This window comes from Pinus tabuliformis, chromosome 5_1 (genome assembly GCF_031772625.1).
Source record: "Pinus tabuliformis cultivar Carrire ecotype Pingquan chromosome 5_1, CPIR1, whole genome shotgun sequence".
Classification (NCBI taxonomy): domain Eukaryota; kingdom Viridiplantae; phylum Streptophyta; class Pinopsida; order Pinales; family Pinaceae; genus Pinus; species Pinus tabuliformis.
In genome coordinates this window covers 795,999,594-796,026,425 of record NC_142305.1, presented here as the reverse complement: position 1 = coordinate 796,026,425, position 26,832 = coordinate 795,999,594, and the positions used below count along the sequence as shown (strand labels likewise).

The following is a 26,832-nucleotide window of genomic DNA, read 5'->3' as shown; positions in this document are numbered from 1 at the left end:
TGTACATTCAAATCCTGCTGAGGCGCATTTCCAATTCCCAACTGGAGGGAAGAAGAAGTAGCAGAGACTGTCCCCAAACCTCCCGAATGAGATCCAGAGTCCTCAGTCTGATCAGTCTCATGGAAGACCACCGAGATATGAGTTGTTATCCTAGGGCGATTCAGAGAGCTGTTAAAAGAGAAGATTGCAGAGCTAGACGAGGAAGGAAGCCCAGGGTGGTGTCTAGAGGAATGGAGCCGCCCTCTCCCACTGCGGTGCTGGGGTAGCAGCTTGCAAATAGCTCACTGAAGAGGGAAGGCGAATCAGAGGACGAGTTGGTAGGCACATGCCGGGGCTGGCCTCTTCGGCACCCCATTCTTTGGCGAAGACGAGGCATCTGAGAGGGAGAAATAGTGGGATGCCAGTAAGGCAGAGCAACAGCCAGGTAGACAGAGCAACAGAGACACAAAGTCCAGGAAGGGAGCCCGCGGATCCCCTTCACCGAAAAAACAGAACTGAGCGCTGAATTATCCTTTCCAAGAAAAGTTCGAGAGGCCTTAGGAATGACAGGGCCGACAACCCACCACCCGAAACCAGAGACGAGGCCTGAGACCAGATAATGAATCGACGAGACAAAGGCTACGAAACAACAGCTCGAAACCCACAACCCGAAACCAGAGACAAGGCCTGAGACCGGATAATGAAACGACGAGACAAAGACAATGAAACAACAGCTCGAAACCCAGGAGAGGAACGAGAGGGACAGCAGGAGCCGCTCCACCAGGAGGGCCAAGCCAAGCACCAGAGAAATTTTCCCCCGCAAGTGCCGAGAGACCTCAGGAATAACAGAGCTTACCTCAAACAACCTAAAATCAGAAATGAGGCCAGAGGCGAGGGAATGAACCAAGTGAAACAGCATAAATGACTTCATCACATACCCGAGACATAGCCTGGCCTTAACCTTTTCTGGCATGCCTCGAGATGCTCCATCCATTACTATAGCATTGAAGAATGTCGCCTTCTGATGCAGGCTGGAGCGTGCGGAGGGAAGAACCATCGCTGTAGACATGAAGTATGAACTAGAGCCGCTGGAATGAAAGTTGTTTAACCTTGCACTGCGCGCATGCCAAGAGCTAACCACCTTACCTGTATTTAACTCTCTGTACTGGGTGGGCAAGTGTCGATTTGCCTCGCCCCACCCCTGTCTCTACATGGTTAATGCCACCTCAAAAACCCACATCCGGGAAGTTTAGATTCATATTGATGTACATGAATATTTACATTTTTTTTTTAAAAATGAATATCTATGTAATTTTTGGTTGACTGGTCTTTTGGTTTGGTTTTTCTATAATTATCAATTTTGGGGTCAACTGGTTCGATGACTGGTCCAATTTTGATAACACTGGTTCATTGTCCATCGATCATTTTCAATTTTAACTTTTAAGTCTTGATTTTTTATACTGATGACCTTAGACCAAGTCTTTGGCTCATCACCTTTTACTATTTCTGAGTTTGAGTAATTTCAATTTACTAGTCTAGTATTTAGACTTTAGTATCTACTATTGAATCATTTATGATGTGTGAATCAATATATTTCGCTATTGAATTTAAATTTGAATCATGTTTATAACACACACACACACATCCTGACATCCCCCTATCCCCTTGAATCTTGGAAACTAGGTGGAACATTAGTTGTAATTTCTTGATATTTGTTCACTAAATGAATGCTACCTCTTGGGTATGACTCTATATTATTGATTTTAGTGACATGGTTGAGTGTATTGGTTGATGGGAGATGTTGTTGATGATGCCACATTGAGTTTAAAGACCCAACCTTTATGACAAGCTTCATAGGTGGAATCCTGAGTTTTATAAGAAGGCTAAATAATTAGTCTTCATAGAACATCCAAAAATGAAATCTAAAATTTTCACTAATGCACTCATGTTCCTGTAAGTTTGGTCTAGGGGTCAACCCTGACTCTTGAGCATTGCAAGAGTGTTAGATTACTCCTTAAGCTCACCCAAGAATTCTATCAATCTTCCTCAGACTTCATTCTTGAGTTAAAACATAGTAAACTTTGAAACGGGAACTATAAACTCAAAACGAGAACTCTGGCCAAAAAACCCCAAAAAAACATCAAAAACAGTGCTAAAAACGAAAAGTGTGTATACTGGAACGATGTTTTTATTTTTTAGGCGTCAATTTTGAACATGTTTTAAAAATGGCAGTGACTACGAAATTTACTATGAGATTTTCATACAAAATATAGCTTCAAAATGAAAGTGATGATACTTGAACAATGATTTTTTTTAGGGTCAATTTTCAAAATTTAAAAAAAATGCTAGTAAAACCAAATTTTTATGTGTCAAACAAAGTTGTTTATGAGGAAAAAACACATTAATGTTTTTGGTAGAATATCATTTTTCTTTCCTAAGTATAAATTTAACATGTTTTCAACCATAACATGCTAGATACAAAAGAAATTGAAATTTTTTCAACTATAAAATTAAAAAACCATGACATTATGAACAAATTACATCACTAAATGAATTCAAGAGTCATTATTTGTATATTGAATAAAACATACATTATATCTCTAATTTAATATTGCATTGTAGATATTTTAAACAATAAAATTTATCATAATTAAAACATATAATCCAACAACATAAAAATGCCTCATAAAATTTCATTTAACACCATATGGAAAACATTAATTTTATTTGAAGATACGATGCATACACCAGTTATATAAACTGTCTTAAACAATTATTCAAAATCACTCAAATTTTCTTGCACACCATCAGAATTCACATCTTCATATGAGTGACTGGATGTTAACGAAGATGTTCCATATTTTTCTCTTTCATCAACTAGTGCCCCATCTGAGCCCACATGCATGCCCAACATTTCAGGTTTCAAAATTCTTCTAGATCTACGACTGGTTTCAGTAGACTCCCATGTCAACACTGTTCCTTCTGGTAACAACCTTTTCAAAATCTCTATCGTCTTGAAGCGAAGAGTTCCTCTCTTTGTTAAATTGAAGTCATAAACATGTCAACATCCTCCAATTTTAATATGTCTGTGCGGCAGTGATTTATATTTGTACCCTTTCTTTTTCTTTTTCCGCCATTTTTTTTGTCAACTACCATCTATGGCTTATACACACCATTGAATGGGTGTGTATTTGTGGCAACCAATGTACTTCAACACTTGTAACATCCTCATTTTCTATAAAGACCTTTATAACTTTAGCAACCCAAAATGGATAGCCATTGGGATCTCCATCTGCTAGCACTGCAATCATGCAACCCTCCTTAATATCCTGTACTGAACCCCTATAAAGGTCTTCCATGGCTTCATGTTGTGCACGAGATCTTCTGGAACCAATATACATCTCTCTTTCTGCTGCCTATGAAGAATTAATAATACCTTGAGATTGTTGTTGTTCAACAATGTTTACTTCCTCATGTTCATTCGACACATTTTGTGGCCAAATAAATGGATTTTTCAAAGGCATATCTTCATTTGTTGTTGTTGAAATGATATCACTTTGATTACTGAAAAATGACTCCCACCAAACTGAATCAGCAGTGTCAAAGTACTCATATGTATATCTAATACATTTTTTAATTTCTTCTGGGAAATCAAAATAATATATATCTCTATTCTGTCTGCATGCATTCTGAACTTCACCAACTGATTGTAAAAAAAATATCTTTGATACAAATATTGGATGATCTGGAATGAACTTCAAAAATTGCAAACTTGATGACGGTGCCCATTCTGTAGTAGTTGAATACTTCTTGCCCCATATTAGTGTTTTCCCATCAATTTTTTTGATACGAAATTGATGTTGGAAGCTAATGTCATTAAGTTGTTCAATGCATTTTCCCTCACCATATGATCCCAGAATAAACCTTCGCATGTCAACAGTTTCTTCCAACACATCAAAAGTAGGCTCTTGCATGTATGATTTCTTAATACATTCAATTAGTGATGGCAAGCTACCAACTTCCTTCCTCCTCAATGTGACTGAAAAACGACTGAACATCTGATCAATATGGTCATGAGTGTGCCCAACAAGAAGGAAACCAACCTTTACCTTTTGAAAAATTCTCAATTCAACAAGCATGTTTAGATATCCAAAAACAACCTGATTTTTGTTTTCACGGCAAGTGTTGTCCAATTGTAGATACAAAACTTCAGGAAGATTATGAGACCAATGAGAAATCACATCATGAATTATGGTTATGGTCAGATTTGCATCATTATGAATATTTGGAGCTATGAAGTACACCCTTGGCAACATTTTCTGATTGAAGACCATATGACCGACCAAGTGAAACTGAATAAAATTTTCCTCCTGTAAATGTTTGGGTATGCGAACAAAATGTGGTAAAAGTGTTTTCTTCTGGTCCATACCATCAATTATCAAACCCAAATATTTATTCGGATTATCATAACACTTCTTTTGATGCTTGTACAACTTCTTCCTTTTGTTTGTTTGTTGTTCGCGATGCTCCTGAAGTTCTTTGACAATTAAATATACACAACATAAAAGAAATTCATTAAGAAATATGTTTTCATAGTTGATGACTATAAAATTTTAAAAGTTAAAGTTACGAATGCTCACCTCTTTCTGAGCCTTCACATTTGTCCCTTTTTTATTTAAGAGAAGAACATGTACTGCAAATCCCCATCCTTGTCTTCATAGGAATACAAACATTGTTGAATTCTTTCTTCCATACCTTCACAAAATATTGATATGTAATAAACTGGCCATGTCCCTCGGCACCTTCTACATATTCTTTGTATAAGTTGTAGATTTCTCGTCTTGAAAAATTATCTGGAATATGTATTGTCTCTCTATTTGGCATACACTCTCCATGCTTTGAAAAGAAATCTTTCATCCATGACATTGCAGTATTTGATAATGGCCCAAACTGTCTTTTATGACGTACTTCTGAATAAAATGTGGGATCCTTTTCCAAATTTTCTTGAATTCTTGAGAGACAAAAATTCCCAATCGAATGAAACATTTTGAAAGCTTTTCTACACATAAATAAATTCCTAATATGATAATCATAACCTGACAATGTAGATTGCATGCACCCAACTAAATATGAATTTTGCATGCTTTTATTCATTGACAAATATCTCTTCCTGCTTTCTAATGCAAATGTGAAATCCATATGTTTCAAGCAATTTTTTTGGCAACATTCACTTGAAATGAGAGCGTTGATAGAACTTCTTCTTGTCAGATATTCTGCTCTACCCCTTGTATAACTAGAACAACTTGCATTGATACGAAAAGGTCTGCTCCTACTCCTCGATACAATATTTCTTGGCAACATCTCCATCATTGGATCATAATTTGTATAAGGATTTTCATCATCATTAAGAGGAATGTTATCCACACTATGATCAGCTCTGCTTTTCAAATATTGACTTGGAGGATATTCTTCATCTTCCCCTTCTTCAGTGCTACTGTCATAGTCCTTAGAATTCGGACTGAATGGAAAATTTGACTCGATGTTTAATGGATATTCTTCCTCATGTGCATTGTCAGTGCTACTCTCATAGTCCATAGAATTAGGACTACGTCGAAAATGTGACTGTTTACTTATTGAAGATGCTACATCTTGTCCTTTGTCACTACTACCTTTATACTCATTAGAATTAGGACTAAGTGCATCATCCTGTCCTTCATCACTGCTGCTCTCATAGTCCTTAGAATTAGGACTAAGAGGACACTATGACACTCCATTCTTTTGAAATTCATCATCACGCTCTTCATAACTGTTGCTCTCATAGTCCTTAGAATTAGGACTAAGTGGACACCGTGACACTCCAATCTTTTGAAATTCATCATCCCGCTCTTCATCACTGCTACTCTCATAGTCCTTAGAATTAGGACTAACTAGACACCGTGACACTCCATACTTTTGAAATTCATCATCATGTTGTTCATCACTGCTGCTCTCATAGTCCTTAGAATTAGGAATAAGTGGACACTTTGACACTCCATTCTTTTGAAATTCGTTATCACACTCTTCATCACTGCTGCTCTCATAGTCCTTAGAATTAGGACTAAAGGACACCATGACACTCCATTCTTTTGAAATTCGCCATCATGCTCTTCAAAACTGCTACTCTCATAGTCCTCAGAATTAGGACTAAGTGGACACCGTGACACTCCATTCTTTTGAACTTCACCATCATGCTCTTCAAAACTACTACTCTCATAGTCCTCAGAATTAGGACTAAGTGGACATCGTGACACTCCATTCTTTTGAACTTCACCATCATGCTCTTCATCACCAATGTTTTCATAGTCCTTAGAATTAGGACTAAGTGGAGTCTATGACTCTTTATTTATTTGAAATTCTCCATCCCCTCTTTCATCAATGTTGCTCTCATAGTCTTTAGAATTAGGACTAAGTGGAAGAATTGAATTTCTATTCACAGTGGAAGAATTCCCACTATATTCATCAATATGAATAGAGTTGTTACGTGATGAAGATGTTGATGCTGTATAAATCGAAACTTCACTATCAAAACAATCCATCCATTTCAAATAGAAGATGTTGAATGATACAAATGGAGAGTCTCCTAAGAATATTATATAGCTTAAAGAATGAAATTTTCCCTCCAAAAAGTTTCGCAAAAATATTTCCCTCCAAAAATTTTCGTGAAAATATTTCCCTCCAAAAATTTCGCAAAAATATTTCCCTCCAAAAAGTTTGTTAGATTTATTTACCTTTATTATTTTATTCTACAATTTATTAAAAAATGTAAACTAATTTTTTTTTATGAAATAAATCACTAAAGTTAAAATTGTAAACTACAACTTCTACATTAATTATTCTAATAGTTAAGGTATATAATATTTACTAAACAATATCTTCTTTTTTTTAATTTTTATAATATATTCTAAAACAAATTAATCCCACATTCAACCCGTTGTAAAACAATTCTACAATATTTGTTTTATAATATTTTAAAACAAATTATACCACATTAATCGTACAGAAAAACGTCTTCGTAATTTCACTTATATATTAAATTTCATTATCACTATTACTCACGTCACATACAGGTTTTCTGAAATTCGTTGAAAGACTCGTGAATTTGTGGAGTAGCTATATTGCTATCAACAACATATTCAATGAAGAATTCTCGCAATTGAAAGGTAAGTTAAATTTTTTTCCTTCAAAATTTTCATATTAAATTAATTTAATGCAGAAGAATTTTTTGTTTAAATTAGTAATTTTTTTGAGCCAAAATAACAATTATGTCCATCGTGAGCATGGTGGGCCCGATCAAACTCAATCGCTCAATAGCCTTGGGTGGGCCGTCGTGGTGTCGCGCGGTGGGCGAGGAGGTCGGGCGAGGTATGAGGGTGCCGGGGGGATGGGGTGTGACGGCTGCGGTGCCCACCCCGGCGGCTCGCCCACCTGTAGCGGGGGTTGGGTGATTTTCAGAATCACCCAACCCCTGCGGTGGGCAGGCAAGCTGCTAGGGTGGACGCCGCAACCCAACTCACCCCCTATCACTAAACCCCCACTCTCGACACTCTGACCCCTTTCAACCACACCCTATGCCCCTATCTCCTTACCCCCCTCCACATCCCCACATGACTTGTCAACACTCCCATCCCTACCCACACCTGCCCCCTCACCCACACGCCCTCCCCGTCATCCACCACCTCACCTCACGCGCCCTCCCCACGCGGCGACCCTCCCCATCCCCTCACACTCGCCCTCTCACCCACCTCAGCCACCCTCCCACCATGGCTCTCCTCACTCCACCCCTTCCCCCCGCGCCCACCCTCCACCACTCCCAGCCCACTCCTTACCCCCTCCCACGACCTCCCCACACCCCTCCCTGTCGGGCCCCTCTCCCTCCCCGCACCCTCCTCCCCCTCTCCACCCACAGCCTCCCCCTAGCCCCTACGCCTACAGCCCCTACCCTCCCTCACACTCTGCACCCCCTCTCGTCCGCCCCGCCACAACCCCTCACACTCCTCCCTCAGCCCCCCTCACCCACGATGCCTCTCCTCCTCCCACCCCCTCACACTCCCCCCCTCCACCACCCCCTCACACTCCCCCCTCCACCACTGCAACTCCCCCCAACCTTCTTACCCTCCCCAACCCCCCCTCTCCCCTCCTCTTCCCCCCCCGAACCACCCTCACCTTCCTCTCACTCACGCCCACCCCCTCCCCTCACCTCCCTCTCACTCACGCCCACCCCCTCCCCTCACCTCCCTCTCACCCACCCATGCCACACCCCCCTACTCCCGCATGCGCCACCCCCCTCACCCCTTGCACCCCCCATGCCTCACCCCTCGTACCCCCCATGCCCCACACCCCCTCACCTCTCGCCCCCCCCCCCCCCATGCCCCATGCCCCACCCCTCACCCCCTAGCCCCCCTATGCCCCATGCCCTACCCGCCTTACCTCTCAGCCCCCCACCCCAATGTCCCACGCCCGCCCACCCCCCCCTCACCTCTCTCCCCCTCCCACTCGCCGCCCACACCACCCCTCACCTCTCTCCCCCTCCCACCCATCGCCCCACCCCCTTCCCTCACCCCCTTTCCTCCCTCCGCTCCCCCCCTCCCATGGCCTCCCCCGCCGCCCTCTCGCCCTCCCCTCCCCCCCCCCCCTCCCACAGCCTCCCCCGCCGCCCTCTCGCCCTCCCCTCCCCCCCCCCCCCCTCCCACAGCCTCCTCTGCCCTTGTCGGTGGTCTGCCCCCCCCCCCCCGACCGGTGGCTAGGCGATTCCCACAAGGGTGGCGCGGCCAAGGCCGACGCCACTCTCATGCCCCCCCCCCCCCGACTGGCAGCCAGGCAATTCCTGGAATCACCCAGCCGCCGGGCAGGGGGTGGGTGACTGGGGTGGCGTCGGCTCAGCCGCACCACCCCTTCGGCCCGCCCCCCCCTGCCCGACCATTGGCCAAGAGATTCCCAGAATTGCTCGGACACAGGTCGGGCGGGGGGGCGAGCCACTGGCGAGGGCAGAGGAGGCTGTGGGAGGGGGGGGAGCGGGGGGGGGGGGGGGGGGGGCGCGGGGCGGAGAGGGGGTGGGGAGGGGGAGGGGGGAGGAGGGAGGGGAGGGGGAAGGGAGCGGAAGGGGGGTGGGGAGGGGGAGCGGAGGGGAGGGAGGAGAGGGGGAGAGTAGGGCGAGAGGGCGGCGGTGGAGGTCGTGGGAGGGGGGGAGCGGAGGGGAGGGGAGGGGGTGGGTGAGAGGGGGAGAGAGGTGAGGGGGAGTGGGCATGGGGGAGGGTGCGGCAGCAGGTGGGGCATGGGGAGGGGGGAGAGGTGAGGGGGGTGTGGCATGGGATAGGGGGGTGAGGCATGCGCATGGGGGTGTGGGGGGGTGCACATGGGGGGGTAGGAGAGAGGTGGGGGGGGATGGGGGTGCGTGGGGTAGGAGGGAGAGAGGTGGTGGGGGAAGGGGCGTGGAGGGTTGAGTGGGGGTGGGGCATGGGATAAGGGGGGAAGGGGCGCGAGAGGTGAGGGGGGTAGGGCATGGGTTAGGGGGTGGGCATGAGGGCGGGGAGAGAGGTGAGGGGGGGATGGGGGTGCGTGGGGTAGAAGGGAGAGAGGTGAGTGGGGGGGGCGGAGTAGAGTGGGGGGAGCATGGGGGTTGGGGTAGGGAGAGAGGTGAGGGGGGGGGGACGGGGGGGAGAGAGGTGAGGGGGGGGTAGGGAGGGGGACGAGGGGGAGAGAGGTGAGGGGTGGGGTAGGGATGGGGGTGTCGGGAGGGGGGGGTGAGAAGGGGGGGGGTGCATTTGGGGGGGGGGGTGCCGGAGAGTGGTGAAAGGGAGGGGGGGCAGCCGAGGTAAGGAGGGCAATAGAGGGGGTGCGTTGGGTAGGGGAAGGGGAGGGAGGTAGGGTAGGGGTAAGGGTGGAGGTAGAGGAATGGGAGGGGGGAGGGGGAAGGTAGGGAAAGAGGGGGTGGAAAGGGTGGTGGGGAATGGGGGGAAGGGGACGGAGGTAGGGGGAAGGGAAGGGTCATGGGGGGAAGGGGGGGTTTAAGGGGGCGGAGAGGGAGGTAGGGTGAGGGTGAGGGGGGTGGTTAAGAGGGGAGTGGGGAAGGGAGGTAGGGAAAGGGGGGCTGGGAAGGGTCGTGGAGGTGGGGGGAAGGGGCAGGGGAAGGGGGGAGAGAAAGGGAGGGGTCAAGGGGGAGGTGGAGGGGGGTTAAGGGGAGGGAGGCGGGCGGTCAGGGTGAGGGGTGGAAACGGCGTGGGTGCTAGGGGGAGGAGGGGGTGGATGTGGGTGGAGGGGTGGTGAGAGGGAGGAGCAGGGCGCAAGGGGGTGGGTGAGGGGAGTGCACGTTTGGGGGGAGGTGGGGGCATGTGGGTGGAGAGAGTGGTGGAGAGGACGTGCGGGTGAGGGGGGGGGAGGGATGGGGGAGAGGCGGGTGGCTGTGAGGGAAGAGGGTCGGCGTGGGCGCGTGGGGGTGGAAGGGGGTCGGGTGCGGCGTCCCCGCACGTTCGCCCCCAGCCACACCTGCACACCCCTATCGCCCACACCCACCCAGCCCGCCTGCCCTCACCCATCCGGCTGTCCACCCAACCCCGCCGTCCCTCACCCGACCTCCCGCCCGCCCGTTAGGGGTGGCTGGGTGATTCTGATTATGCAAACAAAAAATTTATGATATATTTTCGTTGTTAATTTAAGTTAATATGTTTTTGTTATTTACTGATTTATGTGTTTCTATTTTTCAAGAAAATGGCATCAAAGAAAATTTATGTGAATCTCTCTAGACCAAAGACTCTTAAAGGTGCATCTTCAAAAAATATTAGTGAACGAACTCCAGCTGAGCTCATGGCTACAAATCTTTCCAGTGCCTCAAGTGATAAGAAGATAATTTCAGACAGGAAGAATTCAAAAGAGGTGAAATTTCCATCAAGAGTCTAGTATGTGAAAGAAAGAGAAAGCACAAATGTGAATATATATCTATATATTGATATACCGAATGATAATGGAAATTTTGAGGTGATGGGAAGAGTCATAGATATGTGTTCGGTACCGAACACTAAAGTTGTTTATGTACTTACAAAAGCTCCCAAGTCACATGAAAGGATTAAATACCGACTATCATATTCATTATATGACACGAGGGAGGTATCTACAAAGTGGTGTAAACAAATCATAAATGAGATGACACAAAACATCGTAAGTATTGTTATTTATATTTGTATTTTGCGTTCTTGAAAGTGTCTCGGTATATTTTTTTAACTTTGTTTTTATTGACATATGATATTTTTTTTGGCAAAGTTTTGTTGAAAGTTGTTCAATTAGGTTGGGGGGCATTCATTTCATAGAGCATGATATCATGAAAGTTGTCAGCAATTTCTACTCAGTGTCAGAAGAAGATATGGAAAACAAGAAAAATGTAATAATTGATGATGCTACAAAACTGCATCCAAAGAATCAGAAAAAAAGGCCTTTGGTGGATAAATCTAGCAAGGATAAACAAGTTACTTTTGAGGACGATGAAGTTGAAATTGACAGTGAAGCATATGTTGCCATTACTAAAGATGACATTGGAATTGAGAAAAGTCATAAAAGACCAAAAGTAACAATGCCCAAGAATAAATCTGTTGAGAATGTTACGATGAAGAAAAGTAAAGTTGAAGATTTTGAAGTAGTCATTACCAGCAATCAAGAACCTAGCGAAACTTCAAAAGAAAGGAGAGAAATCATTACACCAGGTGCTGATTTAGATGATTGCATTATCAAAACAAAACAAAATTCCATTTGACATAATTTGACAAAGAGAAACTTAATTGATGGTGGTCATACATTTCAGCTTAATGTCAGACAAACCTATAAGGCAAGTGAAGGACAATGCCAATATCAAGTCAGAAAGCCACATCATGTGCATGTTCACAACTTGAAGACATTGATGAGGTACAATCCATATGCTCATATGGTTAGTTATGTGCTTTTTGTTGATCCACTTCAAGTTCCCAACAAAGAAGCATTTGATAAGTCAAAATGTTTTGAATACAATTATTATGTGGTTGGGGGGAACCATTCTGTAGAAGCTCAAAGACAATTGATGGAGGAATATCTTAATAACCCACGTTTTGAAACAATGAAATGCATCATTTATGCTAGTTTAAATAAAACAGAAGCAAAGTAAGTGGCATGGGATCATAATTCAGATAATGAATATAGGATGTCTATGACTTTCATCCAAAGGGTTAGATTTATTCATATTGAATTTCAAGAAAAATGTGGTGGGGATAGAATAAATATTACTGCAGAATTCCGAAAGGAATGTTGTATGGAAATAGGCTATCAAATTGAAGAGAAAACTAATTCAAAAGGTGGAAAAGGCAACAAAAATAATGATTTATTCAGAGTGTTGATAACATTTTCCAATTGGCATTTAGAACTGGAGATGTTTGGAAGTTGATTGATGAGATTTTTAGCATGTGGGAAGACATTGGCATTAAAAACCAGAGGGTCAAAAAGTCTAAGCCATTGATATGTAGCAATAGTAAATCAGCTCCTGAACTGAAGCATCTTCCAGACGATATGACTATCACACCTTGGAGGGCGATGCAAGGAGAGAAAGATGAAAAAATTGTCAAAACAGTATTATCTCGTGTGAGGTCAGGGGAATTAACATTGGAGAAAATGTCTGAAGAATTTCAAAAGTTAGTTTGCTGAATTATTTTTATTTATTTCTAGATTATAGTTATCTTTTCAATAAAACATGTTGTTCTTGGTAATATTTTTTATACATATCATTATATTAATTTTTTCTTACTTTATCTATGCAGTCACAAAGTTTACATGAAAATTCAAGAACAAATGGTTAGATTGTTGAATGAAGATAGTTGGGATGATGTTATACACAACTATCCAGATTCAAACTCTACATCAACATTAAAATCTTTTTATCTTGCATTTAAAAAAGTATCTTGATGATGAAAAGAAACCACTTTAGGTTGTGGATGACAAACATCCCTAATAATGAAAATGGCTACTAAACATTGTAGATTTGCAACAAATGATAGAAAAAAATCTTGCCAAAGCCCTTATCTATGCCACAATCATAGTTAAAAAGAAAAATGGAATAGTAAAATAAGCTCAAGTAACTCCAATAATCCAATGGAAGAGGGGAATGGAGCAGGTTAGGGTTTCGAAACCTGGGCAGAGGGCGGAACCGCGCACAGGTCTCGGTTAGGTAGAGAGGGTCAGAAGCTTTGCACAGCTGCCGACGCGGGGGGCCATCTTTCTGCAAAGTCGACTGGCAGGTGGAGGTTATTTGAGCTTTGGTATATGCATTTTGTTTTGTAAGCTTAACCTTATTACTGTTACTCTTTTCCGCCTGTTTTCCGTTTTCAACCAACAAGCCCCCGTGAAGGTTACCTACAGTGTTTTGTCGGTTGTCGTGTTACATTGGAACGGTTCGAACCATGGTTAACCCCGCCGATGTGTTAGCCCTGGACCCAGATGTAGAAGACATCCTCTCCATGTGGGGGAAGGATATCACCGCTCAGAACGTGGAACATTATTTTGGGACTTTCGAACTGCCAAGTCTGGAGGCTGTATCACAGGTGGAAACTCCTCAGTTTTTATCTCAAGGTAAGGATTCGGGCAGCGTGGTTCACAATGCTGGTTCAGCGGGCGTCCCCAAACAAACAGCGAGAGAAACAGTGTCGTGTGGGGTGAATGTGGAAGGTTTGCCCACTGACCCAAAGGGCAAATCACAGATAACACGGTTTTCAGCCTCTAAGGGTTTAGAAGATATAACCCACTTAGGGCTTTCAGCAGGTTTTGAACAACCTAGGGCTCCAGGAGGTTTTCCCTCGCTTACGAGGGTTACCCTACCAAGAGAACACCAATACCAAATAGGTTTTTCAGCAAGCGATCCCGGAGTTTCTTCAGTGGGGGGGCAGGCAGGTACTGATGGTCTGGAGACTGAGTTCTTTCCCTTTGGGAATGGCGACTCGGGTCCTTTGGGTAAATTCCCGTCACAGTTGGAGACAGAACCTCTATTGGGCACAGCACAGATAACATCTGAAAGGAATGATGGACGAGAAGGAATAAGACCGTCGGAGGAAGAGTTAAGATATAAAGGAGCGAAAAGAAAACCGCAAAGACCCATTGGATCTCAGGCGATAGCAGGCAATCTGGTCCTTGGGATGGAGGTGTCTATGGTAGAAGCCCTAGCTGTTGCAGATTGTACCTTGGTCGGCAGAGCTAGAGGTAAGAAATATACCTCTGATTTTCTTCAAGATTGGGGTGAGAAATGCTTCGCAACAGATAGACCTTTACAGTTTGAAGCCCTAGTATTAGCAAAAGGATGGTTTAAGCTCAGATTCGAAGATAGAGAATCGGCAGATTGGGTACTTCAGCGAAATTGGCACATAGGGAACATTCCAGTTCTGCTAAAGAAATGGACCCCTCTATTTGATGCAATCAAGGAGAGAACGGATGAATTTCCTGTTTGGGTGCGTGCTCCGGGTTTACCATCCTTTCTCTGGACAGAGGAAGTCTTCAAATCTATTGGTAATAGGTTGGGGGTATACCTGGAAGCAGATATGACCTTCTTGACAACGAAAAACAGGGCAATAGCGCGCATACTAGTCATGCTCAACCCGAGCGGAGGCTTGGCACAAAAAATTAACCTTCAATTCAATGACTATGTATATGAGCAGATATTAGACTACGAATACCTGCCATTTAGATGCCATCGGTGCCACGAGTATGGGCACTTGGCAAAAGATTGTCCACAGATGAGAAGAAGGAGACATTTCCGAAGGACTACAGCTTACAGAGAAAATGCACAAGCAGATGTTCAGATGACGATGGAGCACGAAATGCCGGAGACGCAAGAACCAAAGAATTTGGAGACAGAGGAGACTGTGAAGGGTCCAGAGGACGAAGGTGAACAAATTCAGGAGGCTGCTGTGGCAAATGTCATGCATCCGGTGGTAGCTGTGGAGGAAATAGCTAAAGAAGCGGAAGCTGTGGAAGGGTTCGTCGAGAAAGACAAGGCAAATCAAACCATACTCGACGAAACGGAAAAGGGTATGTGCTCAGGGACCCCTATTTCCTCTCTTATTTCTCCTGAGCATAATTCTGTAAAAATAAATATTGCATCCTCATCATATCAAGAGCAAGAAAATAATAATGTTGATAATATGGAACATATAATGTCATGCCCGAATGTGGAAACCATAGCTGAAGCCTTACCGTCTCTGGATATAAATTGTGAAGACAAATGGCCTCCCCTGTCACTCCCAGTAACTCGGCCTCCTTGCCCTTACAACCTGAGATCTTTGGGAGGGAATCATGAGGATCAGGGGTCTGTAGGTGGTTTGGGACCGATCCATTCACAGAACAGTTCCAAAAACAAACGAGGACGGAAATCAGATATGTCCAAGGCAAAACTAAAAGCTAAATTGGATGTTGCAGATGGTAAACAATATTCTATCCCGGGGGTTCTTAGAGCAGCTCACCCCCCTGAGGGTGTTATCAAATGATCCTGACATCCTGGAATTGCAGAGGTTTGGCCAGCAAACCTAAAAAACTGGCCTTGAAAGATTGGATATCTAACTCCAATTTAGATGTTATCTTTTTGCAAGAAACCCTGGGGAAGGCTTCCGAGATTGAACCTATGCTTAAATCCCTTCTGCCTGGGTGGGTTTTCATTGCTATGGATGCCTCTGGTCATTCGGGGGGCATTGCAATTGGTTACAAAGAAGGGCGGGTAAAAGTCATCAACCATTGGGGGATGAAAAATGTTATGGGCATGGAGATAATATCCCCAGACTTCACTTTCCCCATCACCTTAGTAAATATCTACGGGCCATGTCAGGGCAGGGATTCCTTCTGGGAAGATTTGATGACAAAATCTATTATGAAATCACCTTTGATGATTATGGGAGGTGATTTAAATTTTTCCATGGGTAGAGCTGAAGCTTGGGGTCCATCTGCGAGAGAAGATCCCCTTACTGATTTTTTCTACAACCTCATCACGGAGAATAATTTAATAGATCCCTCCCCGCTCAAGCTTAAGCCGACTTGGAGGAATCGAAGGATAGGAGAAGGCCGGATTGCCAAAAGAATAGACCGTTTTCTGTTAACGGAGTCATTATCTTCTAAAGCTCCTTTGATCAGACAGTGGGTTGAGGAAATAGGGAATTCGGATCATTTCCCGATTTTCTTAGACATAACTATTCCTCCTCACAAACCTCCTGCCCCTTTTAAGTTCAATCCCGCATGGCTCCAAGATTCCACTTTCTGCAATCTGTTTAAAGAAACATGGATTCACCCTGATCACAATGCAGGCGAGGATAAAAGTTTTTTGTTCATGGAGAATTTAAAAAGACTGAAGAAAGCCACAATTTCATGGGCAAAGGACAGAAAATTGAAACAAAATGCGGAGATGATCAGTATAAGGGAGGAGCTGAAGCAGATGGAGAGTATGGAGTCAGATGGATACTCCTCACAAGTCTCAAAGGACAGAATCCTTCACTTGGAGAAGCAGCAAAATAAAATTCTTTTGGAAAGGGAAGAAGAGTGGAGGATCAAGAGTAGGGCAACTTGGCTAAAATCTGGGGATGAGAACACTAGGTTTTTCCATAATTTTGCAAAAGGAAGGAAATCTTTAAATACTATCTGGCGCCTTAAAGATGAAGAAGGGAGAGAAGTCAGCTCCTTCCCAGAGCTTTCTGGTTTGGGAAAAAGACATTTTCAAAATATTTTTGCAGACCAGGGAGAGGCTACTATTGCAGAAGTCTTTAGAACTGTGCAAAGTTTTCCTAGATTCATTGAGGAAGATGAAGCAGAAGACCTTACAATTCCGGTTACTAAGGAGGAGATTGAAACAGCTATGAAGCTCATGGGCAAAGACAAAAGCCCAGGCCCTGATGGCTGGACTATAGAACTGTTTCTCCATTTTTTTGAACAAATTGGAGCTGAGTTAACTGAAGTAGTTGATGAATCTAGGCTGAAAGGAGTTGTCTATAGACCTTTTAACTCAACATTTATTGCTCTCATTCCCAAGAAGGATGAGCCGGAAAGTTTTGAAGACTTTAGACCAATTTCTTTGTGTAACTGCATTTACAAGATTATTTCAAAGGTTATTGCTCTCAGAATTGCACCAATCCTGTCAAGAAATATATCAATGGAACAATTTGGGTTCCTGGATGGAAGACAGATCCATGAAGCCATAGGAGTAGCCCAGGAGGTTATCCATAGTGTCAAAATGAAGAAAAAGAAGGGAGTTGTTCTCAAAATCGACCTATCCAAAGCATATGATAGGATCAGCTGGCTCTACCTAAGGATGCTGCTAACACATGTGGGTTTCAGCTATCCTTTTGTCAGCTGGATCATGGGGTGCATCACAAATGTCAGCTTTGCAGTACTGGTTAATGGAGCAGCCTCCTCTTTCTTTAACAGCCAGAGAGGCCTCAGACAAGGGTGTCCATTATCCCCTCTCCTGTTCCTCCTTGTGGCAGAAGGGCTCAGTAGACTGATTCACAAAGCCAGAAGAGAGGAGAAGGTAAAAGGTATCGAGGTAGCAATCAATCTCTTCATCACTCACCTTCTTTTCGTTGATGATATCTTGATTTTCACCAATGGTAATTGCAGTGAACTAAAGGAGTTAAAATGCATTTTTGATCTTTTTCTAAAAGCAACTGGAATGCAGATTAATTCTGGGAAATCACAAGCTTGTATGGCAGATTTTGAAAGAAGGGAAAGAAATCAAATGGCTGATCTATTTCCTTTCCCCAGTCAACCTCTGGAAGTTCCCTTCAAATATCTGGGTTTTTGGTTAAAGCCTGCTGCATACAAAAAAGAAGATTGGAACTGGCTCATAGCAAAGATAGAATCCAGAATATCACACTGGAGCTTTAGATGGCTGTCCAGAGCTGGTAGGTTGACCCTTATTAAATCAGTCTTGTTAGCCATCCCAGTTTACTGGGCCGCACTAACCTGGATTCCTAAAGGAGTAATGGAGAAAATCAGAAGAATCTGTTGCAGATTCCTATGGGCAGGAACAAAGGAATCCTCGGGTTTACCCTGGGTGGCTTGGGATAAAGTGGCCAGACCAAAAGAATGGGGAGGGTGGGGGATAAAAAGACTCCCTGAGTTCAGCAATTCATTAGCAGCAAAATCAGGATGGAGGCTAATAACCATGGAAAACCTGTGGACAAGGGTGGTGAAAAGGAAGTACATTGACCCAATGCCTTTGGAAGAATGGATCCGGAGTCAAAATAAGAAGGTAAAAAATTCTTCAGCAATCTGGAAGGCCACGGTGGATGCCTTCTCAGTGATCGAGCAAGGTTTAGCATGGAAAGTGGGAGATGGTAGACAGATCAGGATTGGCAGAGACCCATGGGTTGGATGCAATGAAGCTTTTGCTTTATCCCCAGGGCTTCTTCGACACCTTGATTCTAAAGGTATTATATCATTAAATCAGGTGGAAAGAGTTGGACAGTCTACTATCTGGGGACAGGCTTGGAAGGATGATGAAGAATTAGGGTTAAATGTAAGATGGAAGAACGAATGGGAGGGGTTCATCAAAGAACTACAACGATCCAATGTCAGGATAAAAGATGAACCTGATTGCTTGATGTGGGCACAAAGCAAATCTGGGGGGTACACCCCAAAAGATGGATATTGTTTTCTAATGGGAAAGAAAGGATGGGGAGCTCCGGAATGGTGGGCCAAAGATATATGGAAACTCAAATGCCCTGCCAAGTCCAGGCTCTTTCTCTGGTGCATTTTAAAAAGGAAGGTCCCAACATGGGAAACATTGCAGACAAGGTTTTTAGCTGGGCCAGGGCGATGCCCTTTGTGCAAATCTGATGAGGAAACCATCAATCATCTTTTCACCACCTGTGTTTTCTCAAGGAAGATATGGGAGGAGGTCACTGGTTTTCTCAAGGTTAAAGCTCAGTGGGGGCAAGACCCCTTGGATGCTGCTTGGAGGAAATGGTGGCAAACCTATCCGGAAGGGAATTTGAGGAACCTGCCCCTTATTTTCTGCTGGGGTGTATGGCTTGCTAGAAACAAGAGTCTGTTCCAAGATAAGGATACACCTTCTTCTGTTATTGCCACTAATATCACAGCCATATATTCTGCCTTGCCTCCACCTGAGGACAAAAAATCCAAAACAAAACAAAGACATATCAATATTCAGGAGGGCATTCCTTGTGGCTTCTTTGATGGGGCTTCCCAAAACAACAGGGCTGGAGCAGGCCTGTGCATACACATAAATTCGGAACATTCTTTAAAAGCTTCTGTCGGGTTGGGTACAGGCACAAATAACTATGCTGAACTATCGGCCTTACGATACCTTTTATGCTGGCTCCATCACAGAAACATCAACTCTATACAGATTTTTGGGGATTCACTAAATGTCATAAACTGGGTCAATGGAATTGCATCTTGTCAAAATCAGATTTTGAAGACAATTGTAGAAGAAATTTACTATCTGAAGACATTTTTTAACAGGTTTTCAATATGCCATATCTACAGGGACAGGAATGAGGAAGCAGATCAGCTATCTAAGGCTGGTCTTCAACAGGATCCGGGCAGCTGGGCAATAGAAGAGACCAGACAGGGGCAGTCTTACAGAACAGATCAGCCTCCATATGCTCAGCATTTTTGACCACAGTTTTTTTCTCCTTTTTTGACAGCACTTTTCTCAGATATATTTCTACAGTTTAGGTTTTGTATATAATTTCCTTACTAGTCTTTTTATCCAGCTTATAGATTACAGCTTACAGACTCTTATTATTATTTTTGTTATATTTCCACATGGTTTCAGACATTTTATTTTGGTTGTATGGGGTTGTTTATCCTTCGTCGAAGGAGGCCCCAGGTTTCATTATGTTATTTTGAGTTGTGACTATGCATCCTCCCGGGAGGAAGACTATAACAGGTTCTTAAAACAGCAGAACAGCTCCCTGATGGTTGAGCAGATTGTGAACAGTTGAGCCAACAGTATGGCTTATGAACAATATGTATATAAACTTTTTATGGTTTCTTAATAAAAAGTTTTGCTTTTTTCCTCGGAAAAAAAAAAGTATCTTGATTTATACATTCATTTTTATTCATCTGTGTACTATTTTTAATTTAAAACTTACACATATTTGTTTATTTAAGAAAATATGAGAAAGGAAGATAATGGAGCACCAGACAGTTTCAAGACTTTTATTGAAAAAATAAATATCGAAACACCGAGGAAGCAACGTATTAAGAATGTTGAACTTGATCCAACTCTTAATCATTTCATTTGGAATGGGCTAGACACTATTCAATATCAATTAATACAAGGCGACTGTGAAGACATTGCTAAACTCATACCAAAAAGGGATTATGCCCTAGTTATTGTAGATATTCCCCATGGTTTCAATATTCCAAAGATTTACTATGATAGTGACTCTTATACTTATCAAGCTTTTAATAAAGTGGTTGCGGGATTTGTAGAAGTGACGTCATCGCCATTATGGAGATTTGTGACATTTCATTCAAACACACAATTGGCAATGATATTGTCAATCTTCAAGGGGAAAACAAATTCAAGGATGCAGCTTACATGGTAAGACGTTTAAAATGTATATTTGATTAATGTTGAAAAATTCATGTATGTACAAGTTAATTGAACTTTTACTATTTCATGTTATAGGCAAAAGTCAAATCTTCTTAACAATGAAGATCAACAATTTATAAATGACTGTGAGTTCATTCATATTGATAATTTGGCAAAAGATGATAGCCATATGTCTATGACTTTTAATTGGGTGGATGGAAAGAGTCATAGCCAAATACTGAATTATGATGCTGTTGTGAAAAAACTAACATATGAAGACAAAGAAACAAAATGAGAGATAATATTTATCAAAAACCACAATTATTGATTAACTATCTTATAGACATATGTTCAAATGAAGGAGATTGGGTTCTGGATTTATTTTCTGGCTCAGGTAAGTTTTATTATATGGAATTGAATTTCAATATGTTCTTTTTTTAATTAATATGTCATTTTACTAATTTACTTCATTATTTGTTTTGTACTTGATAATTAGGTACAACACTAGCATGTTGCCTTCAAAAAGGAAGACATTGCATTGCAATTGAGAAAGATCCATTACAGTGCAATTTCATTCAGCAAAGAATTAATGCTCTTCAATTTCTTCCAGATGCAATGCAAGAAATTGGGTTGAAGAAAGGGGACTTTAGTGAATCATGTGTGGCAAAAAAGGCAAAGGAACCCCAACCACCATTACATGGAATGTTTGGAAAGACATACATTGGGAGAATCGCAGACATCAAAGATCCATTAGAAGAAGAAAATGAGCAAAAGGAAGCAGAAAATATTGTGGAAGAAGACAATGATGAAACTCTAGAGGACGAAGAGTTTGGATTATGTGACATTGTTGATTAAATTTAAGTTATGCTTGGAAATCAAGCTTTGCAATGTTTTGACTTTGACATTTTATGAGAAGAATAATCAATCAATTAAGGTTGTTATGTGTTCAATACTTGTAATATGTGATTTTCGCATTGATTTTCAAGTTAATCATTATTTTTTGAAAAAAAAGTGATTACTATTATTTTTTTGACATGAAATTCATTAAAAAAAACTATTATTTAACCATTTTTAGTTAAAATTTTCGTACAAAAATTGTGATTTTGACATGTCAATTCTAATAAAAAATTATCAAAATGTGTAGTTTTTTTGTTATATTTATGTTAAAAATAGTTTTTTTTGTGTCCATTGTTAAAAAATATTGTTTTTTAGAAACAATTATTTCATGTGGATTGAAAAATTAATTAAGGATGTATAAATATGTAGATTATCTAAAATTCAAAATATCGACTTTCTAATTTAAAAATGCAAAACAATAAAAACCTCACTACAAAAAAATTAAAATTAAAATAAAAAACAAGAAAATATGAAGAAAACGACCACTTCAAAAACTATCAAATTTAGAAAATAATTATTTACATTTCATACACTAGAAAATTTAAAGTCAAAAAATAGGTCTTTTAAAAAAAGGGTGTGATGCAGAATACTCACTTTTTTAAATCAGCATGAAAATCACTACCATTCTAAAACGTAATGTACATAAAAAAAATTAAAGTGCCAAAAACTATGCTCTAAAAAAGACGTGTGTTCTGCATCACCCCTTTTCAAAATCAGGTCACTTTTTTGCTATCTCTACGAAACGGGTAACAGTATCAGTTCCCGTTTCAAAGTTTACTATGTTTTAAGCATAAATCTGGGCAAAAGAGTTATGACAATGTATTGTGGATTGGCCGGAATAGTGAAATCTTTGATCTCTACCTTATGGAATCCTCACACCCTATCTAACGAGAATCTTGAAGGTCTTTGTTCTACTCTGGAGTCTTGGAGTGAAGAATTTAGATATGACCATTTATATTCTTATGGGCCAACTCCTCAATGTTTATACTTGCTTGAATGAGGAATTATTATTATGAATTATCTTCGATAAAATAGACCTTGGAAATCTGAAATTCACATCCATAGGCCATATTTGGGTTAGCTTGAAAATATGAAATCGGCGTGCCTAATTAATATTGGTAGTATATATATGTGTGTATTTATGTATGTATTCAAATTGGGATGTAAATCCAAGTCCAATCCTTTTTGGGACAACATGTATGTTCACCTCTCATATATATATAGGTTTTTTTCTCTGACAAAATACACACACATGCAGCCTAGAAAACTATAGTTGATGGGCCATGAGTTGGAGTGCAGGTTGGTCATGGAAGATTGGATGTGTCCTCATCCAAGGCTTACAAGCATAATTATGTATGTATCCTTAAGCTAAGGGAGAGCATCCCATTACAAGATAATGTAATGGGTGTTAGCACCAAGAACTTCATGGATAAAATGACAAATTTGTACACAAGCTTGAGGGTTTGTAAGTATTTCTTTGGTCTTGCTATGGTCTTGCTATAGGTTGGCTACGCATGTACTCACATAGCTAAATAGGCCATCATATCATGGAACTTATCACTCAAAAGGAATAAGAGTCAGACCAGACCTCTTTCTCCTCGTTAGAGTATCAAATAGAGACTATTCTATGATGGTTTTGGAGGTTTTTCGTGGGCTTTTATTTTGGTCAAAATTGGGCATCACCCAGACCTGGAAATAAATTTACATTGTGGGAGTCTACTTCCAATGCTCTTATGCCCTTGGATCCGAAGAAAATAAACAAGCTTAGTATGCAATTGAGATTAAGCTCTCTTTAGCCCTACTCATGATCCTTTGTAGCTCTTGGGGAAGCAAATAAACAAGTTTAGAATGCAATTGAGAGTAAGCTCTCTATAGTCCTTCTTATGATCCTTTGTAGCTCTAGGTGATTGTATCTATAGTAGATTTTAGTCATTGATAGGTTAATTCAGGTCTTCGAAATCTAATGTCATTAAAGACTTTTCCTTGACTACCACCTTATCCAATGACTGGAACTTTATATGCTCAATCCTAGAATTGCTTGAGTTGATTTATGATATGGTGGAATAGTGAAAGAATTTTCCTATAGGTGTTAAAGTTTCATGGCCAATAAGGATTTTTCCTCTCAAATTGGTATCAAAACGAATTTTGTGTGCCTTAGACCATTAAATGCCACAAATCATAGTGAGATGTGCTTGAGTGTGGGTTAAGTAATTTCATTGTGGGAGAACTAATATGCATTTACAATGTCTATCAAAAGAAGAAAGGTGCAACTAATATGCATTTACAATGTATATCAAAAGAAGAAAGGTGCATTGTAGAATGCATGTGGTGTCATAAGAGAGGCATCATGTCACTATATCAGGGATATAAAAATAAAAGGGTATAAAAAATGTGAATAAAAAAATGGATACATACAATATTTAGTGAAAATAGGGGTTTTATAAATTGGGAAGGTGTATTGGATTTATATTAGTAGGGGGTTAAATAATGTGATTTTTACAGGTATTTTCCAATATGTAGTCAAATTAAGGGTATTGTTTAGTATGCCACGAACGCACATGCTATGTAAAATGTTCAGTGAGTGAAGCCCCCGTGGCATAAGGTATGGAAAATATTATGTAATTTGGGACTCTCTAGTCTCTTTCTTATTGCAATGTTGTCCATCTCATGTACTAGTCATCATAATTCCTAACAAAGTAAAATTCCTCCTTGAGGGCATCAATAAAGACCACCCAAGTGGATATTGCCATAAATATTGTAAAATCATATCCAATTTGTCTCTCCAAATCACCTTGAAACCAATAGTTGACATGGGGAAAGGATTTCTAGAGCGCAAAGGTGATATGTTCATTGTAAAAAACTTCTTAGACAAGGTAATAACCATCTAATTGATTTAACCATTTCTCCAAGTCATATGTATCTATCTAGAATTCAAATAAAGTGATAACAAAGACAACTTTCAAGTTGAAGGTTGTTGCACCTCCAAATTTGTCATTTTCTAAAGCTACCTCCACCATCGTTGGTATTCATTAAAGGACCTGGGTGAAGCTTTCCATCATCCCATTCCCTTATTGCACATGTGATTCCTCCAAAAACAACTTAATAGAATCTCTTGCTCCATCATCTCTCTTTTTTCTCCACCATGGGAGACCATTTAGGAGAGTGAGAATGATTGTTCACAAGTGAAACTAGGCCAAGGCTCAACCTTTTGTACCCTCACCTCATCAAGGACATGTAATGAGAAACAACAAGGAGAAAATTTCTCTAATAGAACAAAATGAAATATAGGAAAGGAAATGGAACACACACACATAGAAATACATAAGAGAGAACATTAATATAGTGAACATCGAACTTCTATTAATGAATAAAGCAACAAAATGTCTAGAATGGTGGCAATGTTATTAGAACCAGCCCATTCATCGAATTGCTAAATTTAAAAAATGTGAGCTGGACCAAAAACTTGATCAACCAACAAATACATAAATAGATAAATTTTGAAAAAAAAACATATATATTCATGTTCATCCATAAGAATCCAATCCATTATACAAAAATATGTAAAGTTTCTCATACATATAGCAAGTAAGAATGCATATAAACAAAATAGAACTGATTTCAATCCATCTCTAAACCAAAAAATCATCAAAAAAGGGGCTCTAAATGACCTCTATAGTCCCAAAAAATCATGTTATAACAAATACTTGATTATCATCGAAATCATTGCCTATATTGAGATCCTCATCATCAAAATCACCCTCTAAGCATTAAAATAATATAGAAAAGCTTAACATGTCAAATCAAGATTTTTTTTGAGTGATGGGTACATTTTTACTAGAGCCAAGACAAAGGAATTCAACTTTCAATGCCACCAACATTGAGGTACTAGATGTTGAAGAATCAAGGGAAATTAGGTGTAGTTAGATTCTTCTTGACTTGATAAAAATTTGTGAAGCACTTTTACAATTATCTTAGCTTGATCTTCTTTTTATTAATAGTGTGTGTGTTTCATCAAACTGCTACCAAAAAAAAAAGACCAGAACACAAATGTTGGCTCTCTTCTAGGGCCAAAACCTCTCTCTCTTAGAGAGGAAAACCCTTTGGTAAGTTTCTCTTATTGAAGCTTCTTATCGATCACTTCCAAACCCTAGACCCTTGATTAGGATGTCCTCCAAGCACAAGTCAATTCCTTCCTCTTTTCTGCACTTGGTTCCTCGACACATAGACTTCCTCCTTCTGGCTCTTTGCTCCCCAGCACTTCATCCTCCTTATTTGTTTCTCCTCTAGAGATAGACCTTCCTTAAGCGAGGCTTCTAGATGAGATGTTCCTCTTCTATCGTTTGCTCAAGTAGACTTCTTCTTTTGTTGACTAAACGAGATCCTTCTTGAGGTATGGTTGTATGACTATAATGTTGTTTAGCTGCCCTAGTTTTCCCATGTCTATAGTGTACCCTTAGAGAATTAGGGTCCTTTCACCTTCACTAGAGTGAGAGACTTCTTTGCTTGACTTGGGAGGCCTTTTAGGCCTAATATCTAGCCCAAATATGAACAAATCATGCACTGAAATGCTACTACTATTATATCCACAATCTTCCCTCTTCTACCTCGCACATGTGACTATTTTTTGCCCTAGAAATAGTCCCTTTATGTCGTTTTGACTTCCTTCCTTCCTCACTTTGCTTAGAGACCCTTAGACTTGTCTTTTCTTTCACTTTCTATGGCTATCCTTCTTCGCTAATTTTAAAGGTGAGTTGAGGCCGTTATGAGGGAGTGGAAAACCTCTATATATATAGTGGATTGTCCCTCCTTTAGGCCGACTTCCTGAATATAGGCCGACTTTCCAATTTTTCATCATTTTTCTTCTTTTGGAGGATGTTGCTACATGGAGAGGACTTGAATTTGCTTGGAGGTATTCTTTTGATCTTTATACCATTTTATACATAGTGTAACATGCCCTCAAACGGTCTTACATAAATACATTGACTCTTTGACTTCCTAGAAGCACTTAAATAGGTGCTTAACCTACTTCAATGAGAAAGAAACTCATTGATAAGTATCATAAAAATAATTTACCTTTTCTTGAATACATACAAATATCAGATACATTTATGAAGACCGAACCTAGTTACACTTTCTTCAACACTCCCTCTTAACGAGGGAGGTATCCATACAACATTACAAGGTGTTTGGCTATGTTTCAATCTTGAATAATTCACATAAGAGAAACCAGATTGGAAATCCATCTATTATAGCATCATAGTGATCAACATTGTTTCCAAAGCAAGGCCTTGACTGATAGCTCTATCTCTCAATAGATCAGATCATAATGTTGGTAAGACCATTGACTTACAGACACCTTAGTCATTGTCTCT

The 26,832-nt window shown here is 41.2% G+C and overlaps 1 protein-coding gene across 1 annotated transcript; it reads left to right on the top strand.

Moving 5' to 3' along the window:
• The first annotated feature begins 13,427 nt into the window (after positions 1-13,427).
• Positions 13,428-19,639, top strand: LOC149167347 (uncharacterized). The gene is made up of 4 exons (XM_089430449.1): positions 13,428-15,435; positions 15,525-17,101; positions 17,180-17,524; positions 17,672-19,639. The coding sequence occupies exons 1-4, from the start codon at positions 13,428-13,430 to the stop codon at positions 19,637-19,639; spliced, it is 5,898 nt and encodes a 1,965-aa protein (XP_089286575.1).
• The last annotated feature ends 7,193 nt before the right edge of the window (positions 19,640-26,832 follow it).